This window comes from Thunnus maccoyii, chromosome 13 (genome assembly GCF_910596095.1).
Source record: "Thunnus maccoyii chromosome 13, fThuMac1.1, whole genome shotgun sequence".
Taxonomy (NCBI): domain Eukaryota; kingdom Metazoa; phylum Chordata; class Actinopteri; order Scombriformes; family Scombridae; genus Thunnus; species Thunnus maccoyii.
Genome location: NC_056545.1, coordinates 1,601,560 through 1,623,908, shown reverse-complemented (window position 1 = coordinate 1,623,908; position 22,349 = coordinate 1,601,560). Strand labels below are relative to the sequence as shown.

Below are 22,349 nucleotides of genomic sequence, written 5' to 3'. Positions count from 1 at the left end.
AAGATAGTTTTTCAGTCATAGCTTATACACACAATTGAAAAATTCTTTACTCCTCAGCCATGACATGAGTTTACATGGCTAGTAATAACTGTAGAGGGCATTCAAATTAAGTGCAGCTCATGAAGTTAAAATACAAGTGTGTTTGTATTTGTCTGTTGATATTTAGTCATTTGCATGAATTGAATCCAAATTGTTAGCAAACCTGTGCATAAACTAGTTAACAACACTAATATCTGCCGTTACAAAATATGTAAAAATGATTTCCTTGCACAGTATCAGAAAATTAAACCACTAGAGCAGCTGTCCTCCTGATAAATCCTGAGCTCCATCAGATTTTATCTCAGAAAATAAAGTTTAATTCTATTTCTCCTGGAGAGTTTCTCACACTGCTTGACATTATTTAAAAAGCAATACAGCCTACAGGGACCGGAAGAGGTAGAGTTTAATGTCCACAGTAAGCGGCTGTGTCACGTTCCAGCACTCTTGGGCATGCCTGGTTTTAATGGCGTCTTCACCATAGGAACGGTCGCTGAGGATCATGGGTAGGCTAATGTAGCCGCTTCTGTTATCGTACAAAACTGACAAAAATACTTGATTTCTGAACCAAAATTGTATGGTCTTTTGAATTTGGTTTTCTGGATTTTTGTTGGGAAGCAAAAAAGGAATAGATTATGTGATTTCGTTTTTCATTTTTGGTTTAAAATGAAAAAAGGAAAAAACCATGTGACTTCCGTTTTTGGTTTCAAACGGAAAAACGAATTGGCTGAATGTCTGCAGACCTGCTCAATATTCGAGCCAAAAAGGAATAACGGTAAAACGAATCGGCAAAAACCAAAAACAGGCCGGGTTTGATTAGTTTTTCGTTATTTGATTCTGACACCAAAAACGTTTTTTTGTTTTGAAACGATTTTTGAATTACAAATGAATTACGAATTATCCGATGATACCAGGACCAAAAAGCAACAATAGTTAAATTAAGTTAGGCCAAACCAAAAATGATCACCACCTTCCCTTCCAAATTGGAGTAAAATCTTCCAAACTGGGTACACAACCATTCGCATTTGATTAACCACACACACACACACACACACACACACACACACACACACAGGACAGTGTGTAAACCACTACATTGTCCATCCCTCTTTTGTGCTTGATCTCAATGTTGAGACCCTGCACCAAGCATCAACCACTGGTTGTGGTTGTACATTCGAGACAGAAAGACAAGAGGGTTGTGGTCAGTGTCCATGATCACTGGGGATGGAACCAACCAAGTGCTGGAGGGCAAGGACCACGGCTAATGTCTCCTTCTCAATAGTGGAATAGTTCAGTTTATGGCGTTTGAACTTGATAGAGAAGTAACACACTGGGCGGCTCTCATCACCCTCTCCGTCCTGCAGCAGCACAGCACCGGCTCCAGAAGCACTGGCATCCACTTTTAGTTTAAAGGGAAGAGAGAAGTTAGGAACAGCCAAGACAGGACCACTGTAGAGGAGGGACTTAGCAGGATTAAAGGCATGGTCATATTCTTCATCCCACACAAAAGGAAGGACTACACAGCTTAGTAAGCGGAGCAGCCACCACAGAGAAACTTCTGCAAAAACACCAATAGTAACCAGCCATGCCCAAGAAAGTCAAAGTTCATGTTTGGTAGTAGGAGCAACATAGCTGAGACCTTGACATCTGCCAGACCAACCTGTTTCCCTAGGCATGTAATGGTAGCCTTACCAAGCTCATATTTAGCAAGACTGGGGGTCAACAACGCCTCTGCCAGATGGGAAAGATGACCCCCCCCCCCCCCCCCCCCACCGTGTTAGTGTACACCACCACATCATGAAGATGCATATTACAATGGGGGATCTCCTAACACCAAGTGCATCAGGCACTGAAAAGTGGGTGCATTGCTCATACCAAATGCCATCACTGTATACTGCAAAAAGTAGACAGGTGTTACAAATGCAGAGATGTCAGAAGCTCTGGGGCTCAAAGGAAACTGCCAGTATCCTTTGTGTAGATCTAGCATGGCGATGAACACAGCTGAACCAATGCTATTGATGTAGTCTTCTGTGCAAGGTGAGGGGAAGGAATCTGGTACAGTTACTGCGTTAACTTTACAGAAGTCTTACAGAAACAAGGGGCGCCATCAGATTTAGGAGTTAGTAAACACAGGGAACTCCAGGGATTATAACTAGGCTTGGCTTAACAGTTTTCCAGCAAGCATTCAGCCTCTTTCTTCATTATCTCTCTTTCCTAAAATGTTTCCAAGCATGTTGTTGAATATGAGCAGCAGAACTGACATCAATGTCATGCTGTAACACATTGATACAAGATGGCACATCACTTAACAGAGTGGGGTAGGAATGGAGTAAATGGACTACTTCATCGTGCTGACGTTCAGGCAGGTAAGAGAGTTGTGACTCAATATTTGAGATAAACTCAAACAACCTACCACACTGCTGACCATCAGTAAGCTCTACCAAACCATCATCAGGCAAAGATCCAGCACAAACCAAAAGAGCAGATCTTTCACTGGGGGCAGCAGTCTCTGCAGATTTTCCTGCTTCCCCTGAACAGCTTCTTGGGAAGGATAGGACTTTAACATGTTAAAATGGCATAAGTGTTTTTCTTCTCCGCCCAGGTGTGTGGATGACATAATTGGTATTGGAGACTTTGCTTTCTACCACATAGGGACCTGAAAAGCTGGCAGTGAGGGCAGAGCCAGGCACTGGTAGTAAGACCAAAACCTGATTCCCAGACTGAACTGTTGCTCAACCACTTTCCTGTCAAACCACTTCTTCATACTACTCTGGGAGGAAGAGAGAGCTTCTCTTGTCGATTAGGAGGCGCAATGCAGCTGTTCCCTACACTAGGAGACAAAATCCAACACATTAGTCTTTGAAGAAGAACCAGAAATGAACTGCTCTTTGAACACTTTCTTAGGGCCCAAGAGACCCCTGTTTAGTATCATGGATGGCAAAGAGAACAAATGGGTACCCTTCATCCCAGCTTCATCTTGTATCATGACAGTACTTTCTAAACACTGACTTCAGGGTTTAATGCCAATGTTCAAATGTGCCTTGTGACCCTAGGTGGTACACACTGGACACTGAGTGAGAGACACCTAAAGACTGTAAAGTCTGTTTGTAGCCCAAAGGTAGTAAAGAACTTTGTTAGAGCTCTAGTTATGGCTGATTCAGTGATCTTCCACAAAGAGATTACTTCAGGGAACTGGATGGAAGCACAATTACAGACAGCAGAACAGACAGGACAGGAATACTGTCAAACTCAGCGCTAACACACACATCTTTTTTCCTGCAATAATCAAATTGACTGAAAGTAGGATTAGCCAAAAACTCATCCAAGTTAAATGTTGCCATTCTCATTCTCAAGCAAACACATGGACACACACAGGACAACACCATAGCTTTCACCAGGCTAAACTAGGCTAGGCTATGCTAGGCTAACATGAGATCCCCACCACTACAACTCACCCATATAACTACGGTCCACATTCACCACATCTACCAGTGGTGAATACAATGATCCTGATACTGGATGCCACACACACAATGGTCAAATACTCTGCCTGACCTTACAAAAACAAATTCCCCCACATCCTGCCTAACCCAAACTTTACCTACCTATCTTCTAGAGCATGCCGGGCCTGAGGTGACTTAAAAGGCTGAAACTTCAGTGGCCAGAGCCCTGAAACACCTAACTCCACCAGGGAACTTTATCCCTGCCTAGGGTTTACAAAAATAAGAAAGGCAAAATAAAAAAGGAATGCCCGATAGAAAGACTGATACAGCCCAGCGGGACACTCACCTATCTAACTGAGGGAGCCGTTGTAATGCTTAGTGAAGGCTAGACAATGGACACCCGACACCAATACCCACTGTGACAGCCACCGGAAACAACACACAAAAAACAATATAACAATAAATGAACTTAATTAATAAACTTAAAACAATAAATAAATTTATTGGTCTTCTTTCGATTCTGGACGAGCCCCCAAATGTGTTACGTCCCCAAATTTAAATTCAGGGGATGAAACAGAGCAACGCATTAAACAAAATCAGCCCAGGAGAAAGGAAGAAAGGGAAACTGATGTTTTCATGAAATAAAGCAAAAAAAAGGGGGAGGCTGGTCCAGCTACAAGAGAGACCACATACAGTAGGCCAAACCAAAAATGATCACCACCCTCCCTTCCAAACAGGAGTAAAACCTACTGAACCTGGTACACGACCACTTGCATATGATTAATCACACACAGACAGCGCAAATGCTGCCAAATGACCCACTGGCCCCGTTTATACCTCTCCTCAGGCTTTTTTAAGCTCCAGGCCTTCATCATCATCATTGCTCACAGGTATGATCCACCACCCACAGCAGAGTAGGAAGGGGGGAGGTGGAACCTGGAGAAACACGATAGGAAAAACACACACATATAGACACCTACGAAACTAAGGCCATAATTTCCACTTTGTCATTGCCAGTTGACATTGTGGATGCATGTGATGTGCTACTGTGTGTAACTTTGTATTATTTGTCCTGTGTTATTGTTTGTTTTTTTTCTTCGTATTGTTTTGTTATTGTGCATATGTTTTAATTATGGAATTGCAAATGAAATTTTGCTGTAAGGTATCTCTGGTACAGTATGTAAAGCAATAACATTTATGTTTGATACTGTACATGGTCACTCACAAATAAAATAAATAAATAAACTAGTATCCTTTAGGATGAGGGGTTGACATTTCTTGCAGTGCTTATGTTGAAAATAAAACTATATGTAGTTATACTATCTCTTCATTCAGTTAAACTTGAATGGATTAAAAGTTGTTTTTCCTTGTTTCCCTGAATCTCTACAACTAAAGTGGCAAGTACAAAGTTACGATGACCCATAAAGTCACAATGGCAACATTTATGAGAAAAATACACCAGTTTAAAAAAATACCAGGACTTTCCTATAACATGTTGTTATAATGTCTGTGTGTTTCAGGTCTGCCACGCTCCTCTCTGCATGTTTGGATTGCCCGCACCTGAACTGTGTCCGATCGTCAGTGAAGTTGTATATCAAACCCCCTGAACCAGTGCTTCGGCCATTTTGCCACTGAGCTGCTGGTTGGGCTGGTGCTGTCGAGTTTGCTGTTCATATTGTGTTGCTGTCAGCACCTTGGATATAGCTCTGTGTAACTTGCTGATGATTTTCAGGAAGCTTTGTAGGGGTTCTCTGCCTTTTTTTGCTCTCCCTTTTTTGTCCTGTTTTGTGGCTAGCCAGGCAGCGTAGCATCATCCTTTTTTCCATTCTGCAACAAGTGAGACTTTTCTTTTCTAGTTAGAGAGGGATTTTGTTTGGTGTTTTGGCCTTGGAGACCCTGACACCTAAGTTGCTTCCTTTTCTTTTACTATATCAGTCAGTTTATCTGTCAATAATCCTTTTTGTTAATAAATGGTGCTCCCTGTTACACTTTGCAATTGTTTTAGTGGCCTCTCTCTCACAGTTTTTGCATAGGGTTTTGGGTCACCTAATTATGTTACTCCTTGTGTCCCCCTCTAGACAGTAAAGGTCGTAACACATGTCCAAGTAGAATCCCAAACCACATCTGTTAACAGTGCTGACGTAATGTCACATGAACAAGGTGGAAAGACATAGTTCATAAACAACATGTGAGAGCAGGCAAACCCTGCAGACCAGCTCTGCATACATGGAAACAAGCTGCTTACTGTCTGCACAGGGTAAAAGCATATCAATGATTGTGGGTTTTAGATGTGAACTAAGAGGTCTTCCCTGCTTTAAAGATGGGATGTTGTCACTGTTAGAGATACAAACTAGACAGCATTTATATATATCAACAGGTTAATCTTTTTGATGTTTATAGTGTTTCTTTAAGATGTTGTACGCAAATCAGTCGCAGACCAACATCACTGTTGGACTGCAGTATCAGGAGTTACTGGGATTAGTGATGTTTTCCATTCTGACGTCAGTGCCATGCTGTGTGTTTCTCTTCATTAATGGGACTATGCTATTCACCATGAGGAGTAAACCTGTGTTTCGAGAGACCTCCCGTTACATTCTTCTGTATAACCTCCTTTTTGGAGACACTGTACAGATGGCACAGAGTCAGTTAATGTACATTCTGGCTGCTTGTAGATTAAGGCTGACCTATCCTGTATGTGGTGTTCTTGTTATGCTCGCCGAGCTCACAAACAAAATCTCTCCTCTCACACTGGTGTTGATGTCTCTGGAGAGATATGTAGCTGTATGCTACCCACTGAGGCACACTACTATCATCACTATCAGAAACACTGGGGTGGCCATATGTGTGATCTGGACCTTCAGTTCAGTAAATGTCCTCACTCAAGTTTTATTGATGTTAAATTTTCAGTTTGAAGACCTTGTGAGCATGCAGATGGCAGACTTTTGTGGCAAAGAAAGTATGACGCTTGATCAAATATTAGATCTTTATGAAAAAGCCTACACTTGTTTAATGTTTGTTTCAGCCGGTATGGTAGTCGCTTGTTCCTATGTTGGTGTGATGATAGCAGCCAGATCAGCTTCCACAGACCAAAGTTCAGCCAGTAAAGCTCGTAAAACACTGCTGCTGCATCTGGTGCAGCTGGGCCTTGGTCTCTCTTCAACTATATACAACCCATTACTGTTCTTTATCTCCAAAATCCTCGACAGGATCATATTTGTGCGCATCCAGAATGTTTTTTATTTTTGTATTATCATCCTTCCAAGATGTCTGAGTGCTCTTATCTATGGAATCAGAGACCAGACCATCAGACCTGTTCTCATGTACCATCTATGCTGCCAGTGGAGATGCTTACCTTTGCTCTCAGTTGTCCCAACCAAGGTTAACATCATACTTGTCACTTAATAAATCTCCATATATTCAACTACATAGAGAATAGAAAAGTCAAGTGAGTTCCTGATGCTATTGTGATCTGTTATATATAAATGTACACTGAAATAAAATTATGTGGCTTACGGTATTATGCCCCGCTCTACTTGAATTGTACATAGTAATCACATAGTTTCTTCTTACTTGAACTGAGTGCAGACTGCACTCCCATAGCTGTAACATTACAGACAGTAGGTAGTTAGAGGGTCAGTCAAAGCACACCATTGAAATTACTGCAACCTTGAATTTTCATTCAAGAGATAAAGTCTACTTAGAGAATTATAAAGTTTTTTATGCAAGAAAATGTAATCAAGCAGAAGAGAAAGTGAAACAGGACGTGCAATAATTAAGTCACAAGAAGATATTACATAACATCTGACTTCTAACAACTTATTTTCTAATATTGACAACAGGATAGTTTTACTTTTCAGTCATAGCTTATACACACAATTGAAAAGTTCTTGACTCCTCAGCCATGACATGAGTTTACATGGCTAGTAAGAGCTGTAGAGAGCATTCAAATTAAGTGAACTCTTATTTCAACATGCTTGTAACTGCAAATTTGCAATGTCATTGCATGGCACTGCAGCCCATGAAGTTCAAATATGAGTGTGTTTGTATTTGTCTGTTAATATTTAGTCATTTGCATGAATTGAATCCAAATTGTTAGCAAACCTGTGCACAAACTAGTTAACAACACTAACACCTGCCGTTATTATTATTTATTTGCTCAGATTTTCAGGTATGTGATCACTTTTCATCGGAGTTCCAAAGTTTGTCGTAGAGTTATGGAGAACATTGATTCTGGAAAGTGGTGTTGCTGTTCACTTCTTTAAAAGTCATTTTACAATGCTCTGAGAACTATAGACAAAATTTAACTCATCTCTGTTGTATTGGGATGGAGGCAGAAATCTAAGCAATATCTCAAAACTTGACAAAAAACACAAAACTATCTGCACGGGTAGATACCACTGGAGGGAAAATATGTTTTTGTGATTTGGCTGAACACACCCTTGATATTTAGCATGCAATGTTTACCATGACTGCATGTTATCATTAAATATTAGCATTTTGACATTATCACATTCAGCAAGTAACCATGACAACCATTTTAGCATTCTAACACACGAGCTATTGAAGTGAAATAAAATGAACATGTAAATCTGACCTCACAAACACAGGATGAATGCCCCTGCCTGTATATATTTACATTTTTTTTACATAAAATACTGAAAGAACACCAGAGAAAAAAATATTAATTTAAAAAGAGTTTCAGGGTTTTTCTTTGTAGTTTGAAAAAAGGAAATAATTCAGACAATTGTGTGAATATTTTTCATTCCGATTGAACTTCTGCCTGTATGGCAACTTATTTTTTAGTGTTCTATAAACAGTATGATATCAGGCCTGGAATTAAGTAACTTTTAGGGCAAAGCCACTTTGGCCTTTGATAAATACAAATTTATTGGGGCATTATGGCCAAAATGTAGGCCACCAAGGCCAAAACCAATGGCGCAATAACAATAAGGGATAACTACATTGTATGAAGACAAAACCGTATATAATCAACAATTAGGAGTCAGTGTATTGAAATAGAGTTTATTAAAACTATACAGTGAATGTTTGACTTTTCCACAAAATGCTTTTTGATTGATTTTTTTAAAAATGTGAACATTCATTATATTAATTGTTACTGTTTAATAATAAAATAAAGTCTATAAATGGGATAAGGGTGATCGATCTGAACAAGTTTCAACACCCGTGCAACTATTAACATTTAAGATCATAGGAGCAGTCACAAAAATTACTTAACACTTTTTTAAACGATAAATATTAAAAAATACTGACGTACTGACCATCCTGACTTCTCAAGGAGAGGCTCGGATGAGAGCTGCGAGTCATGTAACAGCCGACAGACTGTCCTGATCTGTCTTAACTGAGAAGTGACTGCTTACAGAGTAATGGATGTGTGCATGTGTGTGTATGTGTGTGTGTCTTTGTGTTTGAGTGTTAATGTTGCATCACGCTAAAATATTAGCAACCCGTAAGATCTCACAGCAAGTTACAAACTTTATGTACATTCGTAGTTAGCTAACCGTAAGCAGCAATATCCTGGTTAGGCATGCCAACAGTTAACCACCAAGATTACTTTTGACCAGTTACACATGTCGGTCTATAGCTTAATTTGCATAAACACACTGCTAATGGCTGGACAATTACATGCTCACAACATCAGATTTGTAAAACTGGCTCCTACATGGAGTGTTGCAATACAAGTTGTTTGTAGCATTAATGTTGCTAGGCTAGCGAGTGTCATAAAGTCTGTTTATAGTGAGGGTGTTAGAGTCAGTCAGCTCTAAAGGTGTTTTGTTAGTCCAGTTTAACCTGCAGGAGTTTCTGAAGTCTTGTGTAGTGTGTTTTTCTGCCATGGAGGAAATAAATTCATGACAAGTAAAAACGAGTCCAAAGCATCTTCTGACGTCTCTACTGCAGAAACAGAATATGTCAAGCTGCCAAATACAACTGTGACAGATGATAAGGAGCTCAAAAAGATAAACAGGCAGTCTGATAAATGCTAACAGCTGGAGAAAATAATTTTATTGTCCAGTGTTTAGCCGCTTGTGTTTACCACATGACGTTGTTAGCTAATGTTAGCTTGCGTGCTAGCTGTTAATGTCATACATATATTTGTGGGAGTGGGAGAAATCTTGTGCTACTGTTAATGTCCAACATGATGACGGAGACATTAGGTAACGTTAAGTCTGTTTATTTGCTGCGTCGCATGTAGTTTTAAGTGGAAAATCTGCAACTCTCATTTAAGGGCACAACGGCCAGTTCATAACAGGGCATAGCAAATCGGCCGTGTGGGTAATTAATTTTAGAAGGGGCTTTACAGCCACACTCCGGGGCATCCATGGCACTGGCTGTTTGGCTGTGGTATAATTCCTGCTCTGTGATAGAGATATAGAACTTAAAACTGTTCCCTTCAAAGAGACTGTCATCCTTTGATGTCAATGTACCATTTGCCAGCACCTCCACTAGGGCAACGGAAGTGGATATTAAATAGCAGCTAACACAGGACCTCAGCTGGCAAATTAGAACCAACCTGAACTTGTGCCAGATCATCCGACTACTAAAGCTGTGCTGTGATAGCATGTTTGTGAACAAATGGGATTTTTATGAACAAACTATAGGAACAGCCCTTTCTATCCTGTAGAACTGATGGGGTTGAATTTTCTGTCCATCACAAAGGACAAGGGGGAAACTGTCTTTGTTGACTAACCTTTTTAAAGGAAGATCATCATGCCCTCACTCAGGTCATGAGTTATTCATCCACAGACCCTCTTTTTACAATTATTATAATAAAACATCAATAACAACAACAAAAATAAACAATACCACACTACTCATAATTCTATCATGTTGTATGATGTAATTCCTCTCACATTATTTACCAATTCCCTGGTCCATGTCATCATGTCTCCCATAACGGCACTCAGCATTTTTTACAACACTATTGCTTACATGTGAAGGTGTCAGGTGAAGTGGGTGTGAGGACTGAGCTCATATAGTCTGTGAAAGCAGGCAAACGCTGCAGAGCAGCACTGCCGACACTGAAACAAACAAGGCCTCTAACCTACTAACTGTCTGCACAGGATAAATGTATGTGGATGATTCAGATTTTTGCATGTGAACTCATCAACAGATATCTGTGCTCCAAATACGAAGGATCTTCACTCTTATGGGAACACAAACTGTACAAGATTCATTGTGACTTTGTACTTCAATAACATCAACAGTTTCATATTTTTATTACAGGATTCTCTAATATGTTGTACGCAAATCAGTCTCAGACCAACATCACTGTTGGACTGCAGTATCAGGAGCTACTGGGAACAGTGTTGTTTTCCATTCTGACGTCAGTGACATGCTGTGTGTTTCTTTCCATTAATGGGACCATGTTATTCACCTTGAGGAGTAAACCTGTGTTTCGAGAGACCTCCCGTTACATTCTTCTGTATAACCTCCTTTTTGGGGACACTGTAATGCTGGCACAGAGTCAGTTAATGTACATTCTGGCTGCTTGTAGATTAAGGCTGACCTATCCTGTATGTGGTGTTCTTATTATGATTGCCAGTCTCACAAATAAAATCTCTCCTCTCACACTGGTGGTGATGTCTCTGGAGAGATATGTAGCTGTATGCTACCCACTGAGGCACACTGCTATCATCACTGTCAGAAACACTGGGGTGGCCATATGTGTGATCTGGACCTTCAGTTCAGTAAATGTCCTCACTCAAGTTTTATTGATGTTAAATTTTCAGTTTGAAGACCTTGTGAGCATGCAGATGGCAGACTTTTGTGGCAAAGACAGTATGATGCTTGATCAAATATCAGATCTTTATGAAAAAGCCTACACTTGTTTTCTGTTTGTTTCAGCCGGTATGGTAGTCGCTTTTTCCTATGTTGGTGTGATGATAGCAGCCAGATCAGCTTCCACAGACCAAAGTTCAGCCAGTAAAGCTCGTAAAACACTGCTGCTGCATCTGGTGCAGCTGGGCCTCAGTCTCTCTTCAGCTATACACAACCCATTACAGTTCTTTATCTCCAAAAACCTAAACAGGATCATATTTGTGCGCATCCAGATTGTTATTTATTTTTGTATTACCATCCTTCCCAGATGTCTGAGTGCTCTTATCTATGGAATCAGAGACCAGACCATCAGACCTGTTCTCATGTACCATCTATGCTGCCAGTGGAGATGCTTACCTTTGCTCTCAGTTGTCCCAACCAAGGCTAACATCATACTTGTCACTTAATAAATCTCCATATATTCAACTACATAGAGAATAGAAAAGTCAAGTGAGTTCCTGATGCTATTGTGATCTGTTCTATATAAATGTACACTGAAATAAAATAATGTGGCTTATGGTATTATGCCCCGCTCTACTTGAATTGTACATAGTAATCACATAGTTTCTTCTTACTTGAACTGAGTGCGGACTGCACTCCCATAGCTGTAACATTACAGACAGTAGGTAGTTAGAGGGTCAGTCAAAGCACATAATTGAAATTACTGCAACTTTGAATTTTCATTCAAGAGATAAAGTCTACTTAGAGAATTATAAAGTTTTTTATGTAAGAAAATGTAATCAAGCAGAAGAGGAAGTGAAACGTGCAATAATTAAGTCACAAGAAGATATGACATAACATCTGACTTCTAACAACTTATTTTCTAATATTGACAACAGGATAGTTTTACTTTTCAGTCATAGCTTATACACACAATTGAAAAGTTCTTTACTCCTCAGCCATAACATGAGTTTACATGGCTAGTAAGAGCTGTAGAGAGCATTCAAATTAAGTGAACTCTTATTTCAACATGCTTGTTACTGCAAATTTGCAATGTCATTGCATGGCACTGCAGCCCATGAACTTCAAATATGAGTGTGTTTGTATTTGTCTGTTGATATTTAGTCATTTGCATGAATTGAATCCAAATTGTTAGCAAACCTGTGCACAAACTAGTTAACAAGCAGAAGAGTCAGTGAAACAGAGGACGTGCAATAATTAAGTCACAAGAAGATATGACATAACATCTGACTTCTAACAACTTATTTTCTAATATTGACAACAGGATAGTTTTTCAGTCATAGCTTATACACACAATTGAAAAGTTCTTTACTCCTCAGCCATGACATGAGTTTACATGGCTAGTAAGAGGTGTAGAGAGCATTCAAATTAAGTGAACTCTTATTTCAACATGCTTGTTACTGCAAATTGTCATTGCATGGCACTGCAGCCCATGAAGTTCAAATATGAGTGTTTTTGTATTTGTCTGTTGATATTTAGTCATTTGCATGAATTGAATCCAAATTGTTAGCAAAGCTGTGCACAAACTAGTTAACAAGCAGAAGAGTGAGTGAAACAGAGGACATGCAATAATTAAGTCACAAGAAGATATGACATAACATCTGACTTCTAACAACTTATTTTCTAATATTGACAACAGGATAGTTTTTCAGTCATAGCTTATACACACAATTGAAAAGTTCTTTACTCCTCAGCCATGACATGAGTTTACATGGCTAGTAACAACTGTAGAGGGCATTCAAATTAAGTGAACTCTTATTTCAACATGCTTGTTACTGCAAATTTGCAATGTCATTGCATGGCACTGCAGCCCATGAACTTCAAATATGAGTGTGTTTGTATTTGTCTGTTGATATTTAGTCATTTGCATGAATTGAATCCAAATTGTTAGCAAACCTGTGCACAAACTAGTTAACAAGCAGAAGAGTAAGTGAAACAGAGGACGTGCAATAATTAAGTCACAAGAAGATATGACATAACATCTGACTTCTAACAACTTATTTTCTAATATTGACAACAAGATAGTTTTTCAGTCATAGCTTATACACACAATTGAAAAATTCTTTACTCCTCAGCCATGACATGAGTTTACATGGCTAGTAACAACTGTAGAGGGCATTCAAATTAAGTGCAGCCCATGAAGTTAAAATACAAGTGTGTTTGTATTTGTCTGTTGATATTTAGTCATTTGCATGAACTGAGTCCAAATTGTTAGCAAACCTGTGCACAAACTAGTTAACAACACTAATATCTGCCGTTACAAAATATGTAAAAATGATTTCCTTGCACAGTGTCAGAAAATTAAACCACTAGAGCAGCTGTCCTCCTGATAAATCCTGAGCTCCATCAGAGCTGTCTAAAAAATTTTATTTCAGAAAATAAAGTTTAGTTCTATTTCTCCTAGAGAGTTCCTCACACTGCTTGACATTATTTAAAAAGCAATACAGCCTACAAGGACCGGAAGAGGTAGAGTTTAATGTCCACAGTAAGCGGCTGTGTCGCGTTCCAGCACTGTTGGATACGCCTGTTTTTTTCCCCACTCTTCTATCTTTACGCACAGGGTCGATTTTTGTTGGTCCGGCTTGCACATGATAGAAAAAAAAATATTATTGCAACAACACAAATGGGCCTATAGGTTGCCAGCTACCTGGAAGCAGTGGTGCAGCATCCCCAGCACCCCTACTTTCCAAGGCTATGGATATAGACAAGGCCAATATGTTCTTAAGCTCTTAATACTTATGGGTCATATTTGCAGTTCTTTACAAGTTGGTGAATCAAAGACTATAAACCTACATAAGTTTTCTCAGCTGATTGTGCATTCCTAGCACAAAGAATATGACTGTTTCACCGTCAAGAGTCACTCAGTAGTGAAGTTGTTCTCTACTGGGGTCTCTTGGACGAGGTCCTTATTTCAATCAATCAATCAATCAATTTTTATTTATATAGCGCCAAATCACAACAAAAGTCATCTCAAGGCACTTTTCACATAGAGCAGGTCAAGACCGTACTCTTTAATTTACAGAGACCCAACAATTCCCCCATGAGCAGCACTTGGTGACAGAGGTAAGGACAAACTCCCCTTTAACGGGTAGAAACCTTCAGCAGAACCCGGCTCTTGGTGGGCGGCCATCTGCTTTGACCGGTTGTGTTGAGAGAGAAAAAGAAAGAGGGAAAGGGGGAGGGGGGACACAGAATAACAACAATCATAACAACAATCATAACAATAATGACAATGACAGAGCCGCAGCCAGGGAAGGATGCCAACAGGACTGTGAAAGACCGCGAAGGCTCGGCCCAGAACCCAGGGTTTCCTGTGAGATGAGAAAGCACAAAAAAACTCTGGGGAAGAAGCAAAGTTAGTGACATGCATTGATGTTACATGAATGCATACAAGACCGCGAAGGCTCGGCCCAGAACCCAGGGTTTCCTGTGAGATGAGAAAGCACAAAAAAACTCTGGGGAAGAAGCAAAGTTAGTGACATGCATTGATGTTACATGAATGCATACAGATGGAGAGGAGGAGGAGGAGAGAGGAGCTCAGTGCATTACGCGAAGTCCCCCAGCAGTCTAGGCCTATAGCAGCATAACTAAGGGCTGATCCAAGGCAAGCTCAATGGCTAAGTATAAGCTTTATCAAAAAGGAAAGTTTTAAGCCTACTCTTAAACATAGAGAGGGTGTCTGCACCCCGGACCGAATCTGGAAGATGGTTCCACAAGAGAGGAGCCTGATAGCTGAAGGCTCTGCCTCCCATTCTACTTTTAAAGACTGTAGGAACCACCAGTAAGCTGCATACTGGGAGCACAGTGTTCTAGTGGGATAATACGGTATTATGAGCTCTTTAAGATATGATGGTGCCTGACCGTTAAGGGCTTTGTAAGTTAGGAGAAGGATTTTACATTTTATTCTAGATTTTACAGGAAGCCAATGTAGCGAAGCTAAAATGGGAGAAATGTGATCTTTTTTTCTAGTTTTAGTCAGTACACGTGCAGCTGCATTCTGGACCAGCTGGAGAGTTTTTAGAGACTTGTTAGGGCAGCCTGATAATAAGGAATTGCAATAATCTAGCCTAGAAGTAACAAATGCGTGGACTAGTTTTTCTGCATCTTGTTGAGACAGGATGTGCCTGATTTTTGCGATATTACTGAACTGAAAAAAGGAAGTCTTTGAAATTTGATTTATGTCGGAGTTAAAGGACATATTCTGATCAAAAATAACTCCCAGATTCCTTATGGTGGAGCTGGAGGCCAGGGTAATGCCATCCCGAGTAGCTATATCATTAGATAATGTGTTTCTAAGGTGTTTAGGGCCAAGCACAATAACTTCAGTTTTATCTGAGTTTAATAGTAGAAAATTGCAGGTCATCCAGGTCTTAATGTCCTTAAGGCATGCTTGGAGATTAAGGCTGACCTATCCTGTATGTGGTTTTCTCGTCATGCTCATCAATCTTGCAATTGAAATAGCTCCTCTCACACTGGTGGTGATGGCTCTGGAGAGATATGTCGCTGTGCGCTACCCACTAAGGCACGTTACCATCATCACCATCAGAAACACAGGCATGGCTATTATTGTGGTTTGGGCATTTAGTTCACTAAAGTGAAAACTGTTTCCTGTCTTCTTACATCATCTGGGTCCTCATTGTCTGCTCTTGTCGCAGGCTGTGGTGGCTGTCCACATCCAATACAGAGGACCATTCTTTAGTGAAGATAGGGGTAGTGATCTACCATTCATGCACAATTAAGTGTTGACATCACATGGGTCAGATGGTGACACCTGAACTGGTTCCATTTGCTGAAGCAGCTGGGAAGTGAACATTGAATTTAGAATATATTATCACAGAACTTCTGTACAGCTGAATTCACACAGTAAGAAAGCAATGCATGCAACTCAACTGTATAACCATTGACTCTACATGTTATTGGTGGTCTCATGTACGCAAATTATCTTGCTTTTAGTTTGTCAAGCATACATTTGTGTCACATCCCCAAATTTAATCCAGGGGACGAAAGAGAGCAATACATAAAACAAAATGAGCCTGGGAGAAAGGAAGAAAAGGAAACTGATGCTTTCATGAAATAAAGAATTTACAATATAACAATAGTGGTAACTTAAAGCTGGCCTTTTCTGAAAAAAGGGGGAGGCTGGTCCCCCTATAACAGAGAAAACGGTCCAGGTATCAGCGGATAATTCGTAATTCATTTGTAATTCAAAAACCAAAAAACGGTAAATCTGTTATTTGTTTAAAAACAAAAAAAAAAAAGTTTTTGGTGTCAGAATCAAATAATGAAAAACCAATCAACAAATTGGTTTTTGCCAATTCATTTTATCATTATTCCTTTTTGGATTGAATATCAAACAGATCTGCGGACATTCAGCCAATTCGTTTTTGCATTTGAAACCAAAAACGGAAGTCACATGTTTTTTCGTAATTTTCATCAAAGTGTACATATGTAGTGTACACCACCACATCATCAAGATACATATTACAATGTGGGATCTCCTAACACCAAGTGCATCAGGCACTGAAAAGTGGGTGCATTGCTCATACCAAATGCCATCACTGTATACTGCAAAAAGTAGACAGGTGTTACAAATGCAGAGATGTCAGAAGCTCTGGGGGCTCAAAGGAAACTGCCAGTATCCCTTGAGCAGATCTAGCTTGGCAATGAACACAGCTGAACCAATGCTGTCAATGTCTGAACTGTTGCTCAACCACTTTCCTGTCAAACCACTTCTTCATACTACTCTGGGAGGAAGAGAGAGCTTCTCTTGCCGATTAGGAGGCACAATGCAGCTGTTCCCTAAACTAGGAGACAAAATCCAACACATTAGTCTTTGAAGAAGAACCAGAAATGAACTGCTCTTTGAACACTTTCTTAGGGCCCAAGAGACCCCTGTTTAGCATCATGGATGGCAAAGAGAACAAATGGGTACCCTTCATCCCAGCTTCATCTTGTATCATGACAGTACTTTCTCAACACTGACTTCAGGGTTTAATGCCAATGTTCAAATGTGCCTTGTGACCCTAGGTGGTACACACTGGACACTGAGTGAGAGACACCTAAAGACTGTAAAGTCTGTTTGAAAGTTGTAGAGAGAAAATTAGTTCCTTTTCTGGTGAGAGTCTGCACAACTTTTTGTAGCCCAAAGGTAGTAAAGAACTTTGTTAGAGCTCTAGTTATGGCTGATTCAGTGATCTTCCACAAAGTGATTACTTCAGGGAACTGGATGGAAGCACAATTACAGACAGCAGAACAGACAGGACAGGAATATTGTCAAACTCAGCGCTAACACACACATCCTTTTTCCTGCAATAATCAAATTGACTGAAAGTAGGATTAGCCAAAAACTCATCCAAGTTAAATGTTGCCATTCTCATTCTCAAGCAAACACATGGACACACACAGGACAACACCATAGCTTTCACCAGGCTAAACTAGGCTAGGCTATGCTAGGCTAACATGAGATCCCCACCACTACAACTCACCCATATAACCACGGTCCACATTCACCACATCTACCAGTGGGGAATACAATGATCTTGATACTGGATGCCACACACACAAAGGTCAAATACTCTGCCTGACCTTACAAAAAGAAATTCCCCCAGATCCTGCCTAACCCAAACTTTACCTACCTATCTTCTAGAGCATGCCGGGCCTGAGGTGACTTAAAAGGCTGAAACTTCAGTGGCCAGAGCCCTGAAACACCTAACTCCACCAGGGAACTTTATCCCTGCCTAGGGTTTACTTTACAAAAATAAGAAAGGCAAAATAAAAAAGGAATGCCCGATAGAAAGACTGATACAGCCCAGCGGGACACTCACCTATCTAACTGAGGGAGCCGTTGTAATGCTTAGTGAAGGCTAGACAATGGACACCCGACACCAATACCCACTGTGACATCCACTGGAGACAACACACAAAAAACAATATAACAATAAATGAACTTAATTAATAAACTTAAAACATAAATAAATTTATTGGTCTTCTTTCGATTCTGGACGAGCCCCCAAATGTGTTACGTCCCCAAATTTAAATTCAGGGGATGAATCAGAGCAACGCATTAAACAAAATCAGCCCAGGAGAAAGGAAGAAAGGGAAACTGATGTTTTCATGAAATAAAGCAAAAAAAAGGGGGAGGCTGGTCCAGCTACAACAGAGACCACAAACAGTAGGCCAAACCAAAAATGATCACCACCCTCCCTTCCAAACAGGAGTAAAACCTACTGAACCTGGTACATGACCACTTGCATATGATTAATCACACACACACAGCGCAAATGCTGCCAAATGACCCACTGGCCCCGTTTATACCTCTCCTCAGGCTTTTTTAAGCTCCAGGCCTTCATCATCATCATTGCTCACAGGTATGATCCACCACCCACAGCAGAGTAGGAAGGGGGGAGGTGGAACCTGGAGAAACACGAGAGGAAAAACGCACACACATAGACACCTATGAAACTAAGGCCATGAGAATTTGTCATTTCCAGTTGACATTGTGGATGCATGTGATGTGCTACTGTGTGTAGCTTTGTATTATTTCTCCTGTGTTATTGTTTGTTTGTTTGTTTTTCCTTCGTATTGTTTTGTTATTGTGCATATGCTTTAATTATGGAATTGCAAATGAAATTTTGCTGTAAGGTATCTCTGGTACAGTATGTAAAGCAATAACATTTATGTTTGATACTGTACATGGTCACTCACAAATAAAATAAATAAATAAACTAGTATCCTTTAGGATGAGGGGTTGACATTTCTTGCAGTGCTTATGTTGAAAATAAAACTATATGTAGTTATACTATCTCTTCATTCAGTTAAACTTGAATGGATTAAAAGTTGTTTTTCCTTGTCTCCCTGAATCTCTACAACTAAAGTGGCAAGTACAAAGTTACGATGACCCATAAAGTCACAATGGCAACATTTATGAGAAAAATACACCAGTTTAAAAAAATACCAGAACTTTCCTATAACATGTTGTTATAATGTCTGTGTGTTTCAGGTCTGCCACACTCCTCTCTGCATGTTTGGATTGCCCTCACCTGAACTGTGTCCGATCGTCAGTGAAGTTGTATATCAAACCCCCTGAACCAGTGCTTCGGCCATTTTGCCACTGAGCTGCTGGTTGGGCTGGTGCTGTCGAGTTTGCTGTTCATATTGTGTTGCTGTCAGCACCTTGGATATAGCTCTGTGTAACTTGCCGAAGATTTTCAGGAAGCTTTGTAGGGGTTCTCTGCCTTTTTTTTTCTCTCCTTTTTTTCTCCTGTTTTGTGGCTAGCCAGGCAGCGTAGCATTGTCCTTTTTTCCATTCTGCAACAAGTGAGACTTTTCTTTTCTAGTTAGAGAGGGATTTTGTTTGGTGTTTTGGCCTTGGAGACCCTGACACCTAAGTTGCTTCCTTTTCTTTTACTATATCAGTCAGTTTATCTGTCAATAATCCTTTTTGTTAATAAATGGAGCTCCCTGTTACACTTTGCAATTGTTTTAGTGGCCTCTCTCTCACAGTTTTTGCATAGGGTTTTGGGTCACCTAATTATGTTACTCCTTGTGTCCCCCTCTAGACAGTAAAGGTCGTAACACATGTCCAAGTAGAATCCCAAACCACATCTGTTAACGGTGCTGACGTAATGTCACATGAACAAGGTGGGAAGACATAGTTCATAAACAACATGTGAGAGCAGGCAAACCCTGCAGACCAGCTCTGCATACATGGAAACAAGCTGCTTACTGTCTGCACAGGGTAAAAGCATATCAATGATTGTGGGTTTTAGATGTGAACTAAGAGGTCTTCACTGCTTTAAAGATGGGATGTTGTCACTGTTAGAGATACAAACTAGACAGCATTTATATATATCAACAGGTTAATCTTTTTGATGTTTATAGTGTTTCTTTAAGATGTTGTACGCAAATCAGTCGCAGACCAACAACACTGTTGGACTGCAGTATCAGGAGTTACTGGGATTAGTGATGTTTTCCATTCTGACATCAGTGCCATGCTGTGTGTTTCTCTTCATTAATGGGACCATGCTATTCACCATGAGGAGTAAACCTGTGTTTCGAGAGACCTCCCGTTACATTCTTCTGTATAACCTCCTTTTTGGAGACACTGTACAGATGGCACAGAGTCAGTTAATGTACATTCTGGCTGCTTGTAGATTAAGGCTGACCTATGCTGTATGTGGTGTTCTTGTTATGCTCGCCGAGCTCACAAACAAAATCTCTCCTCTCACACTGGTGTTGATGTCTCTGGAGAGATATGTAGCTGTGTGCTACCCACTGAGGCACACTGCTATCATCACTATCAGAAACACTGGGGTGGCCATATGTGTGATCTGGACCTTCAGTTCAGTAAATGTCCTCACTCAAGTTTTATTGATGTTAAATTTTCAGTTTGAAGACCTTGTGAGCATGCAGATGGCAGACTTTTGTGGTAAAGAAAGTATGACGCTTGATCAAATATCAGATCTTTATGAAAAAGCCTACACTTGTTTTCTGTTTGTTTCAGCCGGTATGGTAGTTGCTTGTTCCTATGTTGGTGTGATGATAGCAGCCAGATCAGCTTCCACAGACCAAAGTTCAGCCAGTAAAGCTCGTAAAACACTGCTGCTGCATCTGGTGCAGCTGGGCCTCAGTCTGTCTTCAGCTATACACAACCCATTACTGTTCTTCATCTCCAAAATCTTCGACAGGATCATATTTGTGCGCATCCAGAATGTTCTTTATTTTTGTATTACCATCCTTCCCAGATGTCTGAGTGCTCTTATCTATGGAATCAGAGACCAGACCATCAGACCTGTTCTCATGTACCATCTATGCTGCCAGTGGAGATGCTTACCTTTGCTCTCAGTTGTCCCAACCAAGGCTAACATCATACTTGTCACTTAATAAATCTCCATATATTCAACTACATAGAGAATAGAAAAGTCAAGTGAGTTCCTGATGCTATTGTGATCTGTTATATACAAATATATTGTGATCTGTTATATATAAATGTACACTGAAATAAAACAATGTGGCTTATGGTATTATGCCCCGCTCTACTTGAATTGTACAGTGTAATCACATAGTTTCTTCTTACTTGAACTGAGTGCAGACTGCACTCCCGTAGCTGTAACATTACAGACAGTAGGTAGTTAGAGGGTCAGTCAAAGCACACCATTGAAATTACTGCAACCTTGAATTTTCATTCAAGAGATAAAGTCTACTTAGAGAATTAGAAAGTTTTTTATGCAAGAAAATGTAATCAAGCAGAAGAGTAAGTGAAACAGGACGTGCAATAATCAAGTCACAAGAAGATATGACATAACATCTGACTTCTAACAACTTATTTTCTAATATTGACAACAGGATAGTTTTACTTTTCAGTCATAGCTTATACACACAATTGAAAAGTTCTTGACTCCTCAGCCATGACATGAGTTTACATGGTTAGTAAGAGCTGTAGAGAGCATTCAAATTAAGTGAACTCTTATTTCAACATTCTTGTAACTGCAAATTTGCAATGTCATTGCATGGCACTGCAGCCCATGAAGTTCAAATATGAGTGTGTTTGTATTTGTCTGTTAATATTTAGTCATTTGCATGAATTGAATCCAAATTGTTAGCAAACCTGTGCACAAACTAGTTAACAACACTAACACCTGCCGTTACAAAATATGTAAAAATGATTTCCTTGCACAGCATCAGAAAATGAAACCACTAGAGCATGAGGGCTGAATTACCTCACACAATTTACCCTTTCACGTTACCTTTAACAAATACTGGATCTTAAAGGGTCAGTTCAGCCAAGTGAAAAAAAGGAAAAAATAGTGTTTTCTTACTTACTGATTTGCCATGTAGCCATGGAAATACGTTTATTTGCTCAGATTTTCAGGTATGTGATCACTTTTCATCGGAGTTCCAAAGTTTGTCATAGAGTTATGGAGAACATTGATTCTGGAAAGTGGTGTTGCTGTTCACTTCTTTAAAAGTCATTTTACAATGCTCTGAGAACTACAGACAAAATTTAACTCATCTCCGTTGTATTGGGGTGGAGGCAGAAATCTAAGCAATATCTCAAAACTTGACAAAAAACAC

The 22,349-nt window shown here is 39.9% G+C and overlaps 3 protein-coding genes across 3 annotated transcripts; all 3 read left to right on the top strand.

Annotated features, from left to right (window-relative positions):
• Nucleotides 1-5,891: 5,891 nt before the first annotated feature.
• Nucleotides 5,892-6,881, top strand: LOC121910473 (odorant receptor 131-2-like). The gene has a single exon (XM_042431703.1). It carries the CDS (start codon nt 5,892-5,894, stop codon nt 6,879-6,881), a length of 990 nt encoding a protein of 329 aa, XP_042287637.1.
• A 3,851-nt stretch (nt 6,882-10,732) lies between these two features.
• On the top strand, nt 10,733-11,722 carry LOC121910472 (odorant receptor 131-2-like). The gene has a single exon (XM_042431702.1). The coding sequence runs from the start codon at nt 10,733-10,735 to the stop codon at nt 11,720-11,722; it is 990 nt and encodes a 329-aa protein (XP_042287636.1).
• An 8,446-nt stretch (nt 11,723-20,168) lies between these two features.
• LOC121910470 (odorant receptor 131-2-like) lies at nt 20,169-21,158 on the top strand. The gene has a single exon (XM_042431698.1). It carries the CDS (start codon nt 20,169-20,171, stop codon nt 21,156-21,158), a length of 990 nt encoding a protein of 329 aa, XP_042287632.1.
• The last annotated feature ends 1,191 nt before the right edge of the window (nt 21,159-22,349 follow it).

Coding starts and splice junctions, on each gene's coding strand:
- LOC121910473 (XM_042431703.1), top strand. CDS start 5,892: ATGTTGTACGCAAATCAGTCGCAGACCAACATCACTGTTGGACTGCAG.
- LOC121910472 (XM_042431702.1), top strand. CDS start 10,733: ATGTTGTACGCAAATCAGTCTCAGACCAACATCACTGTTGGACTGCAG.
- LOC121910470 (XM_042431698.1), top strand. CDS start 20,169: ATGTTGTACGCAAATCAGTCGCAGACCAACAACACTGTTGGACTGCAG.